This window comes from Triturus cristatus, chromosome 12 (genome assembly GCF_964204655.1).
Source record: "Triturus cristatus chromosome 12, aTriCri1.1, whole genome shotgun sequence".
NCBI lineage: Eukaryota > Metazoa > Chordata > Amphibia > Caudata > Salamandridae > Triturus > Triturus cristatus.
This window is the reverse complement of record NC_140595.1, coordinates 341,460,793-341,482,350: the sequence shown is the minus strand read 5'-3', so window position 1 is coordinate 341,482,350 and position 21,558 is coordinate 341,460,793. Positions and strand designations below refer to the sequence as shown.

General features: G+C 49.5%; 1 protein-coding gene across 5 annotated transcripts in view; it reads left to right on the top strand.

Moving 5' to 3' along the window:
* The first annotated feature begins 3,007 nt into the window (after positions 1 to 3,007).
* Positions 3,008 to 21,558, top strand: part of LOC146775982 (uncharacterized) — a 438,400-nt gene continuing 419,849 nt past the window's right edge. For all 5 annotated transcript variants that reach the window (XR_014972053.1, XR_014972051.1, XR_014972052.1 and 2 more), the window contains exons 1-2: positions 3,008 to 3,196; positions 12,555 to 12,736. Coding sequence is in view for 2 of the 5 variants with exons in the window: in XM_085637866.1 (XP_085493992.1) it covers positions 12,718 to 12,736 (19 nt within the window). In the remaining 3 variants the exon portion in view is untranslated. The remainder of the gene's footprint in view (positions 3,197 to 12,554; positions 12,737 to 21,558) is intronic.

Sequence of the window (21,558 nt, the reverse complement as noted above, 5' to 3'; positions counted from 1 at the left end):
GCATCGGGGGATGGTAGATCCCTTAAATGCTAGAAGGTCATCACGGGTATACACTCTTACCTGAACAGAGTTTCCAGGCCCAAGGCCCGATCGTGCGCGAACGGGCGCAAACGGGCTTTCCTCTGGCGCTCCTCCGGCGCTCATCAGGCGCTCCCGCTGCGTGTTACCGCTGCGCGTCCTCATGACCTGCTTATGAAGGCTCTCCTTCCAAGTGCGTGAGCGCTAGAGCGCTGCTGGTGAAAATGGCGCCGGGAAACGGCGCTTCCTCACCCACTATGGCGTCCTAGGTGATCCGGGGCCCGCTCTAAAAGCGGTGAGTTATTCGCCAATGCGAACTTTTACAATGCAAGTGGGGGGCAGCGTGCGCGATCTCAGCGCAGTTAAAAACCGGGTAAAGAAATAATATTCAACCCAAAATACTAAAATGAGGGATAGTTATTTAAAATGCGTACTTCGCAAGCGCAGCGCGCTCCTGTCCTATTGCAGTGCTAAACAGCGCGGCAATGCTCTAGGGGGGCACCTTATTCCAGGCTGAACCCACCTGAGTCTCTGGCTTTTGAAGGCTCTCCTTCCAAGTGCGTGAGCGCTAGAGCGCTGCTGGCGAAAATGGCGCCGGGAAACGGCGCTTCCTCACCCACTATGGCGTCCTAGGTGATCCGGGGCCCGCTCTAAAAGCGGTGAGTTATTCGCCAATGCGAACTTTTACAATGCAAGTGGGGGGCATCGTGCGCGATCTCAGCGCAGTTAAAAACCGGGTAAAGAAATAATATTCAACCCAAAATACTAAAATGAGGGATAGTTATTTAAAATACGTACTTCGCAAGCGCAGCGCGCTCCTGTCCTATTGCAGTGCTAAACAGCGCGGCAATGCTCTAGGGGGGCACCTTATTCCAGGCTGAACCCACCTGAGTCTCTGGCTTTTGAAGGCTCTCCTTCCAAGTGCGTGAGCGCTAGAGCGCTGCTGGCGAAAAAGGCGCCGGGAAACGGCGCTTCCTCACCCACTATGGCGTCCTAGGTGATCCGGGGCCCGCTCTAAAAGCGGTGAGTTATTCGCCAATGCGAACTTTTACAATGCAAGTGGGGGGCAGCGTGAGCGATCTCAGCGCAGTTAAAAACCGGGTAAAGAAATAATATTCAACCCAAAATACTAAAATGAGGGATAGTTATTTAAAATACGTACTTCGCAAGCGCAGCGCGCTCCTGTCCTATTGCAGTGCTAAACAGCGCGGCAATGCTCTAGGGGGGCACCTTGACCCTCTGTAGTCGGGGTCCTCACACCATTCTATGTAAATATAATTGTGGGGTTAATGCTCCGTATTTGCTTTATATTCCTTCTCTCCTCAGGTACTGTCATGGCAAGAATTAATGCAAATTGATCATAAGCTAACTGTACTATTTTTCCTGATGGAGAATTCTGGTATATCTATGTGTATACTGATTTGACTCACACAATTATTAATTCAGATAAACTTTTAAAACTCCTTCTGAGTCTGTGGTTCTTTGAATAAAAGATAAATGTATTATGGTATTTCCTCCCTATTCTAATCTACTGCTAGATCTTTCAAAAGTGCATTTACTCAGGAGATATTTACTAGCTCATTGAGTATATGAATGTATATGGGCCCAAATGAATGTTATGTGTGTGAATGTGTAGAGCTTGTAAACTCTGCTGCATCAGTACTAAGGAAACTAAGGTGCCAAATGCGATCATCCTGAACCTTGGAGAGGCCTCATTAAAAGGGTATAAGAACTTGATTTTCAGTTCATAAAATGTGGGCACATGCAAGCTTTCAGTTAACAGTGTCATTTTACTAAATATGTGCATTTGCACTTTCAGGATTTAGAAACCATAGGCTGCGTAATTGTTATACCTGCTGCTCAGCCAGTGTGACCGTGGAGTGGAATGTTGGTGTGATAAGTGACTGTGGAATGTTGGAAGAGCGACGATGTCAGTTGATGTATGGGCTGAGCAGCAGGAAGGCTTTTCCTGGTGGTGCTCTCTACATAACATCATACCTGGAATAAATCTACTTAAGAAACTACATGGACTGAACCACCTTCTGTTCACAACATTTTGGCTACGTTTTGAGGAAAAGGACCTACATGTGCTACCTGATGGAAACTTTTTCTCCAGAAATTTGAAGACTGAAGAAACTTCTAGGTAAAGGACTTTCTTTTAAAACTAAAGCTTAGTATTTAAATTTAACTGGCACCCCTGAGCCCCACCAGTGACCTTGACATCGGTCGCCCACAACCCACGTGTGCCAGTTCTCGCTGTATCTGCTTTAAGTGTACTGGAGCTGCAGTGACTATCCTGATGTTTCAATTACTCCTAAGCCAGCTCTCCATTTTCTGCTATGTTTCTTCATGGACCGTTTGGAGTGGACCCATTGACAACTTAACAGCCAGGGTATTTCCTGTGTTCATATATCTATTTCCCTGCCCACCAGGTTGTGGGATTTGTCTGCTGTGCCTTCCTGGATTTTCCTTTGGAACTGTTGTTGCACCTGTGACCTTGGCTTTGGTCTGCTGCACCCATGCTGCGAGCATTACTTGCTGTGATACTATCCATGGGAGACCCTCAGTCACAATTGGAACCTCTAGTGAATTGCTTGTTTCGACAGCCTACTCAGTGCGTGTGGCGAGGAGCAACTTGCGAGGTGCAGCTTTTCCTCCTGCTTGTGTGTTTTCCCTGAACCTGCTGGGTGATGTGAGGTGCCGTAATTAATGCTAGTGAGGTAACCTTTGCTCCTTCTTAGACTTTCTGCCGCCACGCCCGTTTAAAAAATATATATATATTCTTTTAAATCAGTTTACTTACCTGTCTCCATCTGCCTCTTCTCGAGTGCTGTGGCCAGCGCGAGCCATGAAATCGGACCTCGCGGAGTTGGGAGGAGTTCTCACGCTGTAGAGCAAGTGTGTGCTTAGAGCCACCCGGCGCTCCTGAAAACTACGTGCCGCCCATTAGGGTTTGGCGGCAGCATTTGTCATGTTGGCTTTACCCAGTGCCAGCCATCCGTAATCAACAGTAACTGTGATTTGAATGGGATGCTGATGGACTCCCTGACTACCTGTTTCCCAGCAACTCTTGCAACCATCTTTGTTACGCTGAGGCTGAAGCCGGAGGGTCTCGGTTTCCTCAGCATTGGTGGTGGTCGTTTGAGACTTGTGCTTTCCTGTCGCTCAAGTGTTTGTGGTGAGTGTTTACTGAAGAGTTCAGCAAGGATTTCTGGGAGTGACATTTTTGAAACAGTGAGGAGTGCTTGAGAACGGTTGGAGGTGTCTTTATTACCTGCAATTATTGGAACAATCAAGCTGCAGTGGGTGCAGAAAACGTCTGTCCTGTTGTCTACTATTTCGTTGTGTACGGCATGCTTTGCAAGAAAACTGTTGTTTCATGTTCTACATTTGTGCAGAACATTGATGAAGTTGTGTAAATGTTCTTTATACATTAAGTTCGAGTGTGACATCGCTCTTCAAGTCTGTTTCAGACATGGTTACGGACTAGGACTTTGGAACTGTGTAAAGTTTTCTTTCTTTCTTTTTCCGTTGTCTTTGGTGATGCTGGTGTTAGCAAATTCTTATGTTTTCTTCTGCAGTGCTGAGATGCCTATTACCGTCTTTTCTTATTCGCTCCTGTCACATTAAGTGCTTGCTGTCTTTCAATTTACTATTGTGTGCCATGTGTGCAACGTACTTGATGTCATGAGGTGATGTACCTTGTCCAATCTGTGCACATCCCTGCTGCCATTGGTGTTATTTGTTATACTCTATTTTCTATGTTACTGTAAAGCATGCCATATTCATATAGGGTGTGTTGAGACCCTTGTCATGTGCCTAATGAATGAATGCGTTTTTTGGGGGGGGGGGCAGAAAGTTAGCCGACGTGTATTTTCAGGTGTGAGCTACATGTTTTAAAACATTACAGGGTATTCATGAAGTACTTATAATGTCTTGATGTTCTTTTCTATCAGAGTTTCGTGTTGCCACAGGTTATGCTACTTTTTAGGAGGTTCTTGAGTTCTGGTTTTTTCAGGTTGATTGCTGTAATTTTGTTGCGTTTTATTTCTTTCTCTGCACGTCAAGGTTTGCATGGGGTCTGTGCCTTTCAGGACAAAGTTCCTAGGCCATGTTTTGTGCTTTTGCTTATGTTCCGTGTGGTATGTTTCCCACACCTTCCACCTCATCTTTTGTTGGGGGAAGTGTTTTTGAGGATTCTTTACCATGATGATGTATCTGGAACCATTTTGTTCAGTTTCAGGTTCTGTGTGGACTTATAGGTCACACTTACCACCCTTACTACGGATAAGGGTGGAGGGCAATGTTTCTGCCGTTTGTGCCCTGTGGAATAATCTTCCACAGCTTCTAAGGTCTTAGAATGGTTTCCTACCACGTCTTCTAGTCTCTACTCTTTCTATCTATTGTTGGCCTGGCCAGCCAGCTTGATTTGGTATTGGGGTTTAGCTTGTGTTTTGTGGCGTTTGGTTTAATGGAGCGTATATTTTGTTTTTGCATGGTGGAAAGGGATAACCCCCGCACTTAGCCCATTCTCCCCTCCCCGGGTACACTCCCCCCCGTTGTATCCCTCGTGCAAATAAGCCAACGTACACACATCTTGTGGTGGTCATTTGTTGGCCGCAGTTTTATTAGGAATACATGTAGTTGTACTGGCAGTTTGGTAAAAACTTTATTGGCATGTCAGTCTTGTCTCTTGGTCCTTCTGTCGGTTCTTTCCGGTTGGGTTTCCCCTTTTTCTTGCGTGGGGGGTGTAGCAGCTGTCCCGGAGTTAGGCCACAACTCGCTACCTTGCCGGACTCGTGTTGCGCCCTGCCAACCGGCGGGGGCTGGGCTGCGAGCGCCGTCTCCGTTTGCTACCCCCTCTTGGTAGTCCGACTCACCCAGCCGTGAGGCATCCCAAAGTGAGTGGCCCTACTCGCACCTTTCGGTCCACTCGCCCAGCCGTGAGGCATCCCAAGGTGAGTGGTCCTGTCCTGGCACACCGCCCTCCGGTGTGCCACCGTACCGACTGTTCTCCCCGTCGTTCTCCGCCCAGCGCCCTGCCTGTTCCTCAGCCCTGCGACATAGCTGTTCCTCAGGTGTGGGTGGGTGGGCAAAGATAAAGGCGGGTCCTTCGCCGGTGCTGCTCCCCGTTCCCAAGTGTAGTCGCCAGCTTGGGGGAGCCTTGCTTATATCCCCCCCCCCAGCGTCGCTCGCCCCTGCCGGTGCTTGCCCATCATTGGGCCGTTTGTAGGCGCTAAGGCCCCCATTGGCCGGGGGGGTTGGCGCCAGTCTGGCGGCTGCGGCCGGGGGGGGGGAGGGGGCGGGTAGCCCCTGTCCTGTGGGCGCTTTCTTGGCGCCAAAACCGGTTTCTGCGGGGGTGGGGAGGGGGCCCGGCGTTGGTTATGGCGCCGGCCTCTTATGCCCCCGTTAGGGGCTGCCTCTGCGATAACCCCCGCACTTAGCCCATTCTCCCCTCCCCGGGTACACTCCCCCCCGTTGTATCCCTCGTGCAAATAAGCCAACGTACACACATCTTGTGGTGGTCATTTGTTGGCCGCAGTTTTATTAGGAATACATGTAGTTGTACTGGCAGTTTGGTAAAAACTTTATTGGCATGTCAGTCTTGTCTCTTGGTCCTTCTGTCGGTTCTTTCCGGTTGGGTTTCCCCTTTTTCTTGCGTGGGGGGTGTAGCAGCTGTCCCGGAGTTAGGCCACAACTCGCTACCTTGCCGGACTCGTGTTGCGCCCTGCCAACCGGCGGGGGCTGGGCTGCGAGCGCCGTCTCCGTTTGCTACCCCCTCTTGGTAGTCCGACTCACCCAGCCGTGAGGCATCCCAAAGTGAGTGGCCCTACTCGCACCTTTCGGTCCACTCGCCCAGCCGTGAGGCATCCCAAGGTGAGTGGTCCTGTCCTGGCACACCGCCCTCCGGTGTGCCACCGTACCGACTGTTCTCCCCGTCGTTCTCCGCCACGCCGCCAGGGAGGCTCCCGTCTTCCTGCGGCTCCCCCCTCTCATGAGACGGCGTCACCTGCAACCTGCCATAGCCATGGCCCCCCAGAGGTTGCTCCAAAAGACCCCCATACCTTCCTCAGAGAGGTGCACCCCATCCTCTGCGTAGAGTTCTGGGCGGCCCGTGTGGATGAGCCCGTGTCTGACTGACTCCAAACCATTGATTCTGCAGAATTTGCTTACGGTGAGGTTCAGCTTCTTCCGCGAGTTCTCGACCGCTTTCTGGGATTCTGCCCCGCGCCATATCTTCCTGCTGATCAGCTCCGACCAAATCACGGTAGTGCTCCTGAAGGCTTTGGCTGCCTCCGTGAGATCCCGCTGTATGTCGTGGAGGAGTGCTCTCCTCCCCAGTTTGGCCAGATCGTTCCCTCCCAAGTGGATAATCCGGACGTCCGGGTGCCATACCGCCTCTGCCTGTAGTTCTGCCAGGGCGGCCGGTAGCTGGTCCCACCTCATCCCTGGTTGTCCGTACCACCGCACGCATGTGTCCCCTGGCCGTCCGTCCTGCTTGTGGCCCAGGCGTCGCCACCAGGTTTGCATCCGCTTTATAAACGAGTGGCCTACCACCCACACCAGACGTGGTTTCTGTCCTGCTGGTGAAAGGGACAGCAAATAAATTGTCATGTGGGTGCCCAACTGCTGGGGGGGGGTGCCTCCGCTTCCCCTCCCCAGCCGCCTTGTAGCTCACAGCAGCTGGGGCCTTACGTAGGTGCGGTATGCCCTTGACCGCCACCGCCCGACCGCCTGGATCCCCGCCTCGCTCATCCCGTGCAGCGCGGCGGTCGTGGCAGCCCCTATCCGGAATGAATGGGACCCGAAGGCCGCTGGCGGCAGCCCTGCCTTGCTGAGCGCGAGTCGCAACATTGCTTTGAACTGAAATTTGCTCAGGTGCGTGCCATCCCTGTGCCTGAACAAAGGGCCTTCCCCGGCCGGGCGTACGGCCATAAAAGCCAGCAGGCAGCATACTGCGCAGCAGTCTTGTTCCCTGATGCATCGTAGCTTTATCAGTGCCCCCTTGCCAGCCTGGTCTGTTTTTGATCGTTTCAGCAGGATCTCCATTTCCCCTGCCACGGGGGCCACGTCGCCCGCTTGCAGGCAGTGCTCTGCTGCCCCTGCCTTTGCTGGTGCCACCAGCTCACTGAGGCGGAATGCCCCGAAAAAGGCGGTCGTAAAAGCCGCCCTAAACAGCAGGAGCTCAAAGTCGTCCTTGGCCACTCCCTGCAATGCCCCCACTAGCCTGCCCAGCCTAGTGTAGTCTATCGGGTGCCTGCTGTCCCTCCTTGTGCCCTCCGAGCGCCTCCATCCCTTCATTGCCGTCTTGATGTAGTGGGACGCAACGGGGTCGTGGCCGGTCATCAGTTTACTGTAATGTGAAACCGCACCCAGGTGGGCCTGCGCCCATGACCTGGATTTGTTGGCGTTAAACGCCCACTGTATGAATACTCCGGTTGCTCTGGCCGTCGCCTCCACATTGCCCAGGGTCTGGATGCCACCCACTAGCATTACAGTATTAACGTACTTCCTATACCTCCTGCCGGCCTCCGGGGTGAGAGCCTGGCCAATCAGTTCTGATAGGTCAACCCCGCCAGGTCCCATAGTGGCTCCGGAAAGGGGGTCATGTTCCGCTCCGCGCTGGGCGCTAGCTCCCTGAATCTTGCCATTCTTGCTCTGGACAAGGCGTCCGCCACCTCGTTCTCTGCTCCCGGTACGTGGCGCGCTCTCAGGTCTATGTTGCCCTCCAACTGCAATTTAATCAGTCGGCGCATTAGTCTCAGAGTATTGGGGCACCTGGCTGTCCCTCTGTTAATCGCTTGCACCACCCCTTTGTTGTCGGACCAAAGAGTCAGCTTCATGTTCTTTAGGGCCTGCTTCCATACTGTGAGTGCGACTATTATGGGGAATAGCTCTAAGAAGGTGATGTTGCTGGTCATGCCCTCCTTGTGCCAACTATTAGGCCACTGCCCCGCGCACCACTTGTCGCCCAGGATCGCCCCGAAGCCCGTGCTCCCTGAAGCGTCAGTATACAGCGCGATCTGCCTGCTGGTCACCCAGCCTTCCCTCCATATCAGCACACCGTTGAAGTCTGCCAGAAACATGTCCCACATCAGCAGATCCTTTTTGACCGCCGCACCCAACCTCACATGATGGTGCATCTGGTGGAGCCCGCATGTTAACTGTGTCAAGCGCCTGGCAAACGCCCTGCCCGCCGGGATCACCCTGGCCGCGAAGTTTAGTTTGCCTATGAGCCTCTGGATTTCTCGTAAGGTGGCTTTTTCCCGCCCGCAAAGGCCCTTAATCTCCGCCCTGAAATCCTCCACTTTGTCTGGGGGGAGCCTGGACGTCCCTGCAATCGAGTCTATCTCTATCCCTAGGAAGGTGATGCTTGTGGAGGGACCCGTGGTTTTGTCCTGGGACAAGGGAATCCCTAGCTCGTCTGCCAATTCCCTGAATGCTGCCAGCGTGTTCCCGCAAACTGCTGACCCCGCCGGGCCTGTGAAGAGGAAGTCATCCAGGTAATGGAGCTTCCCGCCCGCCGGGTGCTTGTCGTGCAGTGCCCACTCAACAAAGGTGCTGAATATCTCGAAGTAAGCGCATGAGACCGAGCAACCCATTGGCATAGCTTTGTCGAAATAAACCCTACCCTCCCACTGGAAACCTAATAAGTGGAAACTCGCCGGGTGAACCGGGAGTAAGCGGAAAGCAGACTCAATGTCAGCTTTCGCCATGAGCGCCCCCCGGCCTGAGGCCCTCACTAAGTCGATGGCGTCGTCTATCGAGGCGTAGCTCACTGAACACGCCTCCGCGCAGATCCCATCATTCACCGAGGAGCCGTGAGGGAAGGACAGATGGTGTATTAGCCTGTACTGTCCCTGCTCCTTCTTGGGCACCACCCCTAGCGGGGAGATCACCATGCCCTTGCCCATGTCAGGGGGGAGGGGGCCCTCAACTCTGCCCAGGGACCTCTCTTTCTCCAACTTCTTGGTCACTACTCCTGGGTGTAGCAATGCCGATTTCAAGTTTTTGGAGCTGCCTGGCGGGAGGGGGCCTGAGAAAGGGATGGGGAAACCCTCCTCAAAGCCATGAACCAAAGTTTCTGCGTCCTTCCTATTGTGGTATCTGTTTGCTAGCTTCCGTAACCGGTGTGTGTTGATTGGTGACCATGCTAGCCTGAATGCCGCCCACCCCCCAGGGCCCCCCGTGGCTCCCGTGTGCCCCTCGCTATTTCTTTGCGTCTTTCCTGTCCCCTTTGTGCTCCTTTCTTTTCTTACATGCTGCTGCTGGGTGCCCCCCCCCGCAGGATGAGCAGCAGTGTTGGAACTTACATGATGCCCCGTAAGTGCACTCGTTAGCCTCGAACTTCCAACATATTGCCGGGGACCCGTTGGCGTGTGATGGCCTCCCTGAACTGGCCTGCCTGGTCTTTTGAAAAGGCCTCCCTCTACTTTTGTGGAAGGGGGGCCGAAAGGACTGCTCGCTCCTCCCCACCCATGACCTTGCCTCCTTCGCAACCATCATCTTATGGATGAAGCCGGACACATCCTCCTCGTTCCACTCCATTTCGGGGTGCGTCTGCATTTTTAGCCTGAAACCCTTGTCGTACTCTAACCATGCATCACCCGGGAATTGCCTTTGCGCTTTATGTATGTTGGCTTCATACAGCCATAGGTCAGCAGCGCAGCGCGGGAATTTCTCCACTATGATGCAGGCCATGATTCTGAATGCATCAAGCCAATTGTCGAAATTTCTCTCTTTGCGCTCCCTACGCCTTTCCCTTCTTTCCTCATCCTTCCTATCGCATGCCGTCAAGTCCAGCCCTTCCAACTGTATTTCCAACAGGGAGAAGATGTCGATAAACTCTTTTCGCCAAATGCGCTCTTTCACTGCTGGCGGTATGAGGCATGCCAAGCCTGTCGCCCTGGTGGTCATAGATGCTGGGCCTGGTGACGCCCTTACGTATGGTTCGGGCGCCGGCGGTGTGATGTGTGAGCTGCCCTGCGCGCTCGAGCCCCCCCAGGCTGTGACTGGCGCCCCGTTGTCTCCCCCGGACCCGGCCGCGCCCTGCCCTAGTGCCTGCGCTCGTGCCTGCCCTGGGTCTATGAGGTGCCACGGCAAACCAGCCCGTCCCTCTTCTGCTGCTGCCGGTGCCCCTGTCCCCCGATCCCCCTGTGCCTGGTTTAGGCTCTGCAACAGCAACGGTGTCATAGATTTAATACATTCCTGCACTATTGCGCTGATATGCTCACCGGTTGTTGACTTGCCGCTGCCCCCGGGGCCCGGTCCCGCCGCCGCCGTGCTGGCTACAGGTGGCTGGGCCTTCCTCTGGGGAGTTTTCTTGGGAGCGGCCGCCTCGGCAAGCTTGGCAGGTGCCCTCCTTATCCTCTTGGCCGCCGGGGCTCTGGCGTGCACCTGCTGCTGGCTGCCTGCCCCCTCGCTGGTGTCGTCCTGCGAATAGCGGTCCATCCAGTCGTGCCCATGCTCCTGGGACGCAGCGCGGATCCTCTTCAACAGCTCTCCCAAATCCTCCTGCTGGCGTTTCCTGCCCCTCTTTGCCATCTCGTGTGCTCCTTTTTGGACTTCGGGTCCTGTGTTTAAATTGGCCACAAGGCGGGGTGCTGCCGCCGGCTATATGCACCAAAAATCGTTCACGCTGGCACTGCAATGTTGTGAGTCGCCTCCCTCACGTCGCTTGGCAACCCAGCTTTGTTTACGCTGTTTACGCTGCTGCGGCGGAGGCTGCTTCGTGCTCTCCTTCCTCTAGGGCAGTCAAACGCTGCCTCCACCTGCCGCGTGAGACCGCGCCTGCCCCTTTAAGGCGCTTCCGCCAGTATTTTGCTTCGTGCTTGGGGCGGGGCTGGCCGTGGAGCGATCGCCTCGCCTCAGGGCACGGGGGACGTCGTCCTGCTCCCGTGAGCGCTTCTACCTTCCGCCTGGCTGGCCTCACACACTGTCCACCGCTGATGAGAAGTGTTTCCGCCCGGTCCCGAACCGGGGACCTTTCGAGAACAGTCCGGGGCAGATGAGAACGCTTACAAGCCCCCCACTGGGCTTGAACTCGCGGCAGTAGCGAGGCTGGGAACAAGGCGCTAGCAGGGTGAGCTAACACGGTGGGCTACCCCCAGCGGCCTCCTTGGGACGGGATGCGCTTGGCTGGTAGAAGGCGGCGAGCTCAGGCGGCGAACCCGGAAGGACTGCGCCGCTGCCCCCGATCGCGGCACTGGTCGTCCTGGCAGCACGGCGGTCTTCCCGATCAAGGCACTGGTCGTCCTGGCAGCACGGCGGTCTTCCACGCCCTCGGCAGCCCGGCAGTCCCCGAAGTCCGAGATTCTCCTTGTGCCGGGTAAGATCGCCGATTCCTTCCGTTGTCCGTTTCAAAGATAAAGGCGGGTCCTTCGCCGGTGCTGCTCCCCCGTTCCCAAGTGTAGTCGCCAGCTTGGGGGAGCCTTGCTTATATCCCCCCCCCAGCGTCGCTCGCCCCTGCCGGTGCTTGCCCATCATTGGGCCGTTTGTAGGCGCTAAGGCCCCCATTGGCCGGGGGGGTTGGCGCCAGTCTGGCGGCTGCGGCCGGGGGGGGGGGAGGGGGCGGGTAGCCCCTGTCCTGTGGGCGCTTTCTTGGCGCCAAAACCGGTTTCTGCGGGGGTGGGGAGGGGGCCCGGCGTTGGTTATGGCGCCGGCCTCTTATGCCCCCGTTAGGGGCTGCCTCTGCGAGAAGTGGTGTGTGTAGTATTGCTGGTTTGCGTGGTGTGTTTACTTCTTCCTAATATTTATTCTTTGCTATCTTTTATACATGTATGTCGTCATCTGTACATGTATTACATTTCTTTTTGCTTTGATGCCCTGTGTTGCATGTTATTACTTTATTGTCACCTTTTGCATGCACCATTTATTTTGTGATCCTTTTGGAATTGATTCTTTTTTTTGTATAAAGAAAGGAAGATGTGTTATACGTGCTGCTCAGCCAGTGTGACTGTGGGGTGGAATGTTGATGTGAGAGGTGACTGTGGAATGTTGGAGGAGTGAGGATGTCAGTTGGTGTATGGGCTGAGCAGCAGGAAGGCTGCTCCTGGTGGGGCTCTCTACATAACATCATACCTGGAATAAATCTACTTAAGAGACTACATGCACTGAACCGTCTTCTGTTCACAACAGTAATATACCTCTATGTTCTATAGTGATCACCTCAAATAACAAAATACGTTCCCTGTTGTTTGCAACTTTGCGATACCAAAGTTAGACAAAGTTCTTTTTGAGCAGTTCTGAAATAGCATGAGTTTGATGATTAACTTGAACAATGATCATGATTGTGAGCATTATAAGGGCTTCCACAATTGTATGTGGCCTTGGTTGTTGTTCCAATAAGCACTGCCTGTAATGCACTGTAATAGCCCAAAGAGCCGTTTCGTTGCATGTTCTTGCAAAGTCTTTGCTTTTCTGTGTGCAAATACAAAAAATAAAAAGGTAATTACATTAATAAGCCATTTGATCGCCACAAGACACGAGGACCGAGAAATACCTGTTTTCGTTGATTTCTTCTTTCTTTACTGCAGGAAGCGTGACTGAAGCGGATGCACCAGAAGACGCCAAGGAATCGGGACGCGTTGCCCAGGAGATGGTAGGCGTGGCTGGAAGGCCAGAGATGATGGAAGCATATTGCCGGAAGATCAGCTGCCTGAAGACTGCTGCTGTGTGGGACAAGATCAGCTGACTGCTATGCGGGACTGGAGACAAGGTGAGCAGCAAGATGAACTGAGGCCAAGCACTATGTGCTGGGACAGGATTACTTAAATAGTCTTGTCCTAAAATTGAACCAGAAAGACACATTAAGGGTGTGGCTTACTGCTGCAGTTGCTTGTGTCTGCTTTTACTAAGCACATGGTGCGGAAGCACAGTCTTGTTAAGGCATGGTATTCACATATGTGCCTCACATAGCTGCAAATGGAAAGGAGTGTCATTCAGAAAGAATACAACAATAAAAAAAATATATACTTTGTGCCTACCATTTGTGATCAGGGATATGTCATCTTGCGGTTCATTCATGTAACACCACGTCCATAAAATACTACATCCATAAAAAAAAAGCAAAGACTGGTTAACAGTGAAAACCCCACATAGTTTCCCCAGGGAGGGGGGACACTTATTATGAGCCTAAACATGCCATGGCATTGTAACACAGGGTCTTGACACATTGGCACAAACTCCTCCCACCAGCCCATCACCAAATTGTGGGTTGGAGCATGTGCCTATTGCTGTACCCTGTCGTTGCCTATATAGTTTTCCATCAAAAAGGAAAACATTCTCATTTAGACAGAACTGCCTCATTTCCAATAAAATTATATTGTCTTCAAATAAGGACTGACCCTCAAATAATGACCGACTGCTTCCAGTCTATCCCCATGATGAATACCTATGTATAACGCCTGTACATCCATCGTTACAAGTGTATACATATCTTCCCATGGAATAAGATCAACTCTCCTCAAAAAATCTGAGCTGTCCTTGAGATAAGACGACAGTGTCTCTATAAATGGAAAAAGTAAGTGGTCCGTATAAATCAATGTTTTCTCTAGGAGACTCCCTATGGCCAAAACTATTGGCTCCCAATGCTGTTTTCTGAAGCCGCCCTGTAGGGTCGGGGGCTCCCATAGACAAAGACTGTTTTGTTGGATGTTATTTGGGGAGCATGCACATAAGGAAAGGACTTATCCTAATACTACCAACATCTGGGGCTTGATCAAGGGAGTTCAGAGAATCTTTACAGGACAGCACAAAAAGGCTGGCATAACTAATGACTTTTAAAGCAAATGGTCGACTTTACATTAATGTCATGAATGCATGGACTATTTCAGGAGTTGAATTTTAGCTGCAGTAATGTGATGCCACTGATGCCATATTTTGATAACATACTGCAGTTGGAACCGAAATGTTAAAATCTGTGGAAGTGCATTCTAGTACCTGTATGATTTAGACCCAGGCCACATGGCTACTGCACCTTTAAAAGCATGAGACACTTTGAAATTACTTTCACCTGTGAACAAGGCTTTAAAGCAAGCTGAAACACATCAGGAAACTTGTTGTGCTGACACACATTATGGAATAAATCGGAAGGATAATTTCTGGAAACGGTCTTCAGCCTCTTTTTTGTTCTTGCTGTTGGTCCAAGGGATACTTTGTTCCCATTTCCTGAAGCCAGCCCTGGCGGTCCCTAGGGCCACAAATGGTTCCAAGGGGGAGGCTGCACGCCCCTTCCTTTCTTCTAATTTGCCCTGGGGAGGTGGTGGCCTCCGGGGCTGTGGGGGGGAGTGTGCGGTCCCCTGCATTGTTTGTAATTAAAGCCCTGGGGAGGGGGTGGTCCTTGGGAATGCGGGGGGATCTGCGTGGCCCCCATGCAATATTTTCACACAGCCCTGGAAAGGTTTCGTCCCCGGGGCTGGAGGGTGTAAGAGGACGCCCCCATTTAAAAAGAAATAAACCCTGGGGTGGTGGTGATTCCCGGGACAGCAGGTCCCCCCGTACTAATTAGTAAAGAAGCCCCAGGGAGGTGGTGGTCCCCAGGGCATTATAAGCCCCTCAAGGGAGGGCTTTTGTGCTCATTCCTTTATTTATACAATGCCCTGTGACCTGGTCCACCCAGGGGCCAATTAAGACCAAAGCGCAAGAGTACGTGCTTCATTTTTCAGAAATCTTCATCCAGATTCGTGGATCCGGCGTATCTCCCACCAAAACCTTCTTTTTTTTTTAAATGCTTTTTTGTGGCCTGGGGGGGTTGCTGTGGGTCCACCGCCAAGAGGCCATCAAGCCCTCCTATTACCTCTAGTAAGTCCCACACAGTGTGATTACTAAGAGGACTTTCGAGGCCACGCCCCCTTTCTCCACCACTCTGCAAATGCACCTCCTGGTGCACTGCTGATTAGGGGATGAAGTCCCCTTGGCTCCAGTGGATCCTTTGGGGCCAACAAGCCCTCTTTTTACCACCTGTAAGTCCCATAGAGCATGATTGCTGAGAGGTCTTCAGAGGCCACACCCCCTTTCTTCACCACTCTGCAAACGCACCTCCTGGCGCACTGCTGGTTAGGGGATGAAGTCCCCTTGTATGCGAAGGGACCTCGGGGGCCAACAAGCCCTCCTGTTACCTCCAGTAAGTCCCACACAGTATGACTGCTCAGAGGAGATTGGCGGCCATGCCCCTTTTCTCCACCACTCTGCAAACGTACCTCCTGGTCCACTGCTAATTGGGGGATGAAGTCCCCTTGGCTCCAGGGGGTCCTTGGGGGTCAACAAGCCCTCCTGTTATCTCCAGTAAATCCCACATAGTGTGATTGCTGAGAGGACTTCGGAGGCCACGCCCCCTTTCTCCACCACTCTGCAAACATGCCTCCTGGCGCACTGCTGATTGGGGGTTGAAGTCCCCTTGGCTCCAGAAGGTCCTTGGGGGCCAACAAGCCCGTCTGTTACCTGCAGTAAGGCCCACACTTTGGAATTACTGAGATGTTCAGAAGCCACACCCCCTTGCTCCACCACTCTACAAACAGGACTACTAGCTAAAAACCATATAAATTCACTTGAAAAAAACAAAGGTTGCAGGGACTTTATAGTTACAGTATAGACTTTAAAAAATCTTAGAAATTCACTGTAAAACCAAAGGTTAGAGGAAAGTTATAGTTAGGCTCATATTTTACTCGTACAATACCAGTGAAATTCAGCAGTTATAGTTATCTGAGTTATAACTGTAACTTACACCCCTGCAATGCACTGCTTAAGACCTCACATATTACATCACTTATGACATGATCAGTGACACCGCTGATGACATCTCAAATATATATATATATGTTCAACAGTCACCAGTAGGTAGTTATAGTTAGGATCATGTTTCCATAGAATTTTCACGAAATATCCCCCAAAAAGTGCCCTGGTAATTCTATTTGTACATGGAAAGTTTCGGGGTGGTCCTTCAAGCAGGGCTGAAAAAAAGGGGAGGTCCAAAAAAGGGTGTTTTCCATGTTAATTCCCATTGAGTCTTTAGACACATCTACAGCGCGAGACACAGGATGGAATTGCATCAAATTTGGCAGAAAGGTAGATATTGTAACGGCGGTCACACTTTTTTTTTTGTTGGTGTAAATCCATTCAGTATTTTTGGAGATATTAAAAAAAACAAATCTGTATATCTAGGCGGAGCCTAAGCACAGATATCATGGTGGGATCTGATTGCCTGTCAACACTTCAAATAGAAAGTGTTGACAGGCATCTTGGGACTAATATACATGATAGCAACCCTTTGAAATGCATTGTAGTGAATGGCAGGTTTTGAGGGTCACAAAATGGAGAACATATAAAGGGGGATAACAAATTTTTGTTACAATAGAAATCATTTGTTGATGGTATCATACTAATTTTAGGAATTGTGGTGTGTACTAAGTTGATTTTACCCTGTTGATAAGCTTTCTGCTGGGATTTCTTGAATCATGTTTAAGAGAAAAAAGTTTTCTCATGGTTTTCCCATAGAGGTTATGGAAGGTTCTCCAGATGTTAAAATGAGATAGAGAGCATATTTTATGTAAATTCACACTATCTTTCTCAGCCATATGAAAATGAAGTCTGACATTTTCAGCAAATCATGTACTTCCAACAGGAGCAGCCTGTCATTTGATTCCCGGGTGTTCTACTGCAGCCTCCAACAGTATTCTAAAGAACAACTAGAACACTAACAGTGTTAATTATGACAAAAGTGTTACACACCTGAAGCCATGATGATTGAATCAAGCTGTTAAAAGTTAAAATATTTAATTTAGAAATGTACAAAATGAGAGGGTTCAGTTTGTCATAGAAATAATGGTTAGTGCTGTAGAAAGAAAAATTAGGACACAGTTTAAGTGAGTTCTCAAATATCTTCCTCTTATATTTCATTAAAACTTTCTGACATGTGGACTGAAACATGCATTTGTAACACCATCAGCAGTCTGACAGTTAACTCCCTGGTGATCAGCAGCTTTACTACAGTGTTCTAACGAACAACTAGAGTTCTAACATTCTAAATTTATGCCAAAAATGTGGCGCATCTGAACACCATCTTAATGGAATCAAAGTAAATAACTAAAAGCATTTTCTACTGAGGATACTGCAGGAAATGAGAAAATTAGGGAGCTTCATAACAAATAATTCTCCCTAGATGGCCACCAGAGAAAAAAGTTCTCAAATATAGCAGAAATATCACCCAAATATAGCCCAAGTATAGCCTAAAGACAGAAGTGTGAAAAACACTTAACTAATTTCTTTTTTTGCAGTTTTATATACCACAGCCTTGACCCGAATGTATAGGGGTGCTTTACATGAAGATTCAGTTACATTACACAAGGATGCATTCCTTTTGGTTTTAGGGATGGGGAGATTAAGCTATTTGTCCAGAAACACAGGATGTCAAGCTGAAGCTAAAACTCAATTCCCCAGTTGCAAAGTCTGCAGCTCTGGCCATAATGCAACACACTCTTCCTTAAGTGTAACATATAATCAAGTGATCAACTGGATAAAAAAAATATAAAGTTAGCAAATTATTCAAAAGTGCTTTGTTCCTATTTGAGAACTCAGAAAATATGTCCTCATTTAGGTGTTTAGCACACTAACCATAGATTATATGGGAATAAGACCCGCTCATGGAAGAGGGTGCAGAAGCAACAAGTTGACCACGTTGTGCAGGCATGGGCAGTGGCAGCACAATGAAACATGGAGGGCAGAGGAAAGGGGGGCAGGGGAAACAAACTAATCTTGCAGTACAGGCAAGAGAGGCTGTGGCAATATAAATGACCTTTGAGGGCAGAAGGAGGAGGCAGTGGCAGGACAACCACACATACCAACAGATCTGATTCAAGCAGGAGACTCCTGATGGTTTTAAGCCCAAAAGGGCTTTATTTTAGCTGTATTCTGCCTAAAATCTCCTCTTTGTCAATGTAAAACAATCTGTAAAATCAATTTCCCAGGTTCTTTTTCAAAATCTCCCTCTTACCAAGCTTAGAATGTTGGCAAGAAAGGTACATTGGATCACTGAGGGCAGGAGGAATTGGGTAGGGACATGGACTCGGATAAGAGAGGGCAGGAGGGAGATGGGCAGGGGTACCAAACTGACCTTACAGGACAGGTATTGGGGTTGCAGCAACACAATACACCAGACAGGGCATGCTGAACAGCAGTTCAGCACAATGGATCATGGAAAGCAATTAGGAGGGGACAGGGCCATGCACATGGGGCAGGAACACAACAGTGGACCAGACAAGGCAGGAAGGAGGGGATAGGGGTCTGTTCATGGAAAACAGCAGCCTGTGGGCAAGGGGGCAGGACAGGAGCAGGGAGCTGACCATGGAGGTTAGGCAGTATGGGCACTGGAAGCACAGCAAACCATGGAGGGCAACAGTGAGATTATAAGGCATACACACCGACAACGGAGGAAAGGTGGGAGGAAGTCCAGGCAAACAGCTGACCATACAGGGCATGTGGGAGGGGTTGTGACAGTTCAGAAGACCATGCATGGCAAGCAAAAGGGTTAGTGGCAGCACAATAGCCATGGTGAGTAAGAGGGAGGGGGCAGGGACATGCGCAAAGGACCATGGAGGACAAAATGCAGGGGTAGGGCTGGACTCAGAAAAAAGAGGGCAGGGGCTTCACAACAGACCACGCAGAGAAGATAGCAGAAGCAGTTGCAGCAAAACAGAGCATGGAGAGCATAAGGGACTGGTAGCAAACTGGACCGTGGAGAACAGGAGGGAGGGGATAGGGGCATGGAACATGGACAGGCAGGGTGGAGGTGACAGGGACAGACAGCAGCCACCTGACCATGCTAGGCCTGTGGCAGAGGCAGTGGCAGCTCAACAGAACACTCAGAGTAGATAGGAGGGTGGCAGGCCCATGGATTCTGGCTGGGCAGAAAGAAGGGAGCAGGGCCATGCACACAGACATCGAAGGGCAGGAGGAAGGATAGTAGGGGCAGCAAGCTAAGCAGAGAGGCTAAGAAGGAGTGCAAAGATGGGGCATATAATTGGGGATTGGAGGGCAGGGGGAGTGGGCAGGGACATCAAGCTAAATGGAGGGCAGTGGTAGCACATTGGACCATGCAGGGCAGTAGAGAAGGGGCTGATGCATGAACTTAGACAACAGAGGGTATGGAGGAGGTGGATGGGGCAGCAAGCAAACTGTTTAGGGCAGGCAGCAAGGGCAGTGGGAGAAAAACAGCCACACACAGCTGTAAAGAGGGAGCAGGGTCATGGATTTGGACAATGGATGGGAAGGAGAAGGGTGGGCATGAGCAGCAAGCTTGGTTGGGGGCAGCACAATGCCAGGCCAAGCCCTCCGTTCAACCCCCCCCCCCCCCATGGTGCATTGTAGTAGGCCTCTTCCTTAATGTTAAAAAACCTTAGAAATTCACTGAAAAATACCAGTGGTTACAAGGACGTTATCGTTAGGCTCAGATTTCGCTCGTACAAAACCATTGAAATTCAGCAGTTGTAGTTACCTGAGCTAACTATAACTTACGGCCCACAAGGCACTGATTATGACCACACATATTACGTCACTTAAGACATGATCAGTGATCTCACTGATGACATTTAGTGAATATATATATGTGCACCCGTTGTGTTGACCTCATGACATGTTCTATGACGCTATTGATAATATCAAAACAATATCTGAAATGACATCATTGATGACAAGATTGTTCATGGTGGGGGCATGTCACTTCAACTTAACTATAACTGATGAATTTCAGTGGTTGTATGATAATAATAATAACAAAGTACTGTTTAAAAACAAAAAAAACACTCAAATTCACCAGTTATATATAACTTGCATCGCCATAGATTTCAGATGTCATCAGTGATGTAATATGTGATAGCATAAGAAGTGCATCATAGTAATGCAAGTTACACTTAGGTGAATTTCAATGCTTTTTTTATTTTTTAAATTGTAGTTGTTTAGTTTTAGCAGATCTATGTATAACTGCAATTTAATCCACCTTTTTGCGACTTTCGATGGGGAAAATAGCCCTCGTGGGTAATCAAAGTGCTCTATTTACAACAAATCATAAAAAGCACACTTTCTGAGTAGAGATCTAGCTTTCTGGGAATTGAGGTGTAATTTTATTCTGCTATTTTCTCTGTATCTTTGACTAGAATTCCCTATGGAAAGGGTAAGCGCCATGAGCTATATAAGGTGAGCGGGTGCTATATATAGTAGTAACAATAATTATAGAGTGGGATTCATATCCAATCTGTAATATATTTTGTATCTTTATGTTACCGTTCGTACAGTTGGCTCACTTTAAAGCTTAGACTTACGGGACAAGCACTAGTTGCTACCGACTGACATCGGAGTTTAAGGCTATCATTTTTACATCCCAAGGGTTTAATACTTCAGAGTTCTATCTGAATACAAGCATCTACACACAGAGACGACAAACTAATATACAAAGATTATGGCCACCAGACAACATGTAGCAATTGCTATAAGATACTGATTGATAAGACAATTGCTCACTATTGTTTGAGTCCTGGGTGTCCGCTTATCGTTTTGGGTTTTCAGGGGATTTAATGCGGTGGTGTCTATAATATGAGCCATATCTATAATTTTAACAAGTTTATACATTTGCATTTCCTAATAGCATAACTGACATGGTGTAAGACTCTGCAGAAGGTTGAGTTGACACATACATAATATGCTTTAGGTAAGAATTTCTATTTTATTGGACACTGATTTTGGGTAATGGTATACACGGGTGAAAGATCTGCACACTGTATGGTTTTATTATTGTTTTACAGAGCCTTCTGACCTATCATATTGATCGACACATGCGCGTGATGGTCAAGAAATTGAGGCCTAAGTACCACATTATGATTTATACACTTGATACAACAGAGAGACTGTCTTTTGATCCTGATGAATGCCTTGAACTACATTGTCACTTGGGCGCAAACATGTTGATCACTAGATAGGGTATCTATTTATAACCCTATATTCACTTGCATTTTAACTAACTACCACATAGGAAGGAAGAATAAAGTTGTTGCCCCTATGTAGATAGTTTTTAATACACGTTTTACTTTTTATTTTGCACTCTGCCCCTCCTTACCATATCGAGTTGGTAGAACCAACCCATACTTTGCACTCCTGCTCCCTCCCTCTTGGGTAAAGTTGTAGCCCACACGGGGTACCTTGCAGTTCCCGTGTGCTGGAGGAACCCTATGATGAAGCATGTCACCCTCGGGTGAGTGAGGGTTTTCGTTCATAACCTGGTTATGCCCAGCTTCATGTTATTTTCACATATTCTCTAGTAGTGCTACCCTATATATAGTGTGGGTATTATAAATGCTCAGACAGTCATCAAGTACTTTGTCAATATCTGCCTTGGATAAAAATGCTAATTTTAAAGTAAGAAAGGAACACTTAAGAATACGCATGACAAGAAAAATGTAGCATAGCATCTTGATCAAACTAATGTTGTAAGAAAGTCCTCTTAGTGAAATGGTTTGTCTGTTTCTTTTCAAGGTAAGAGAAAAGTGAATAAAA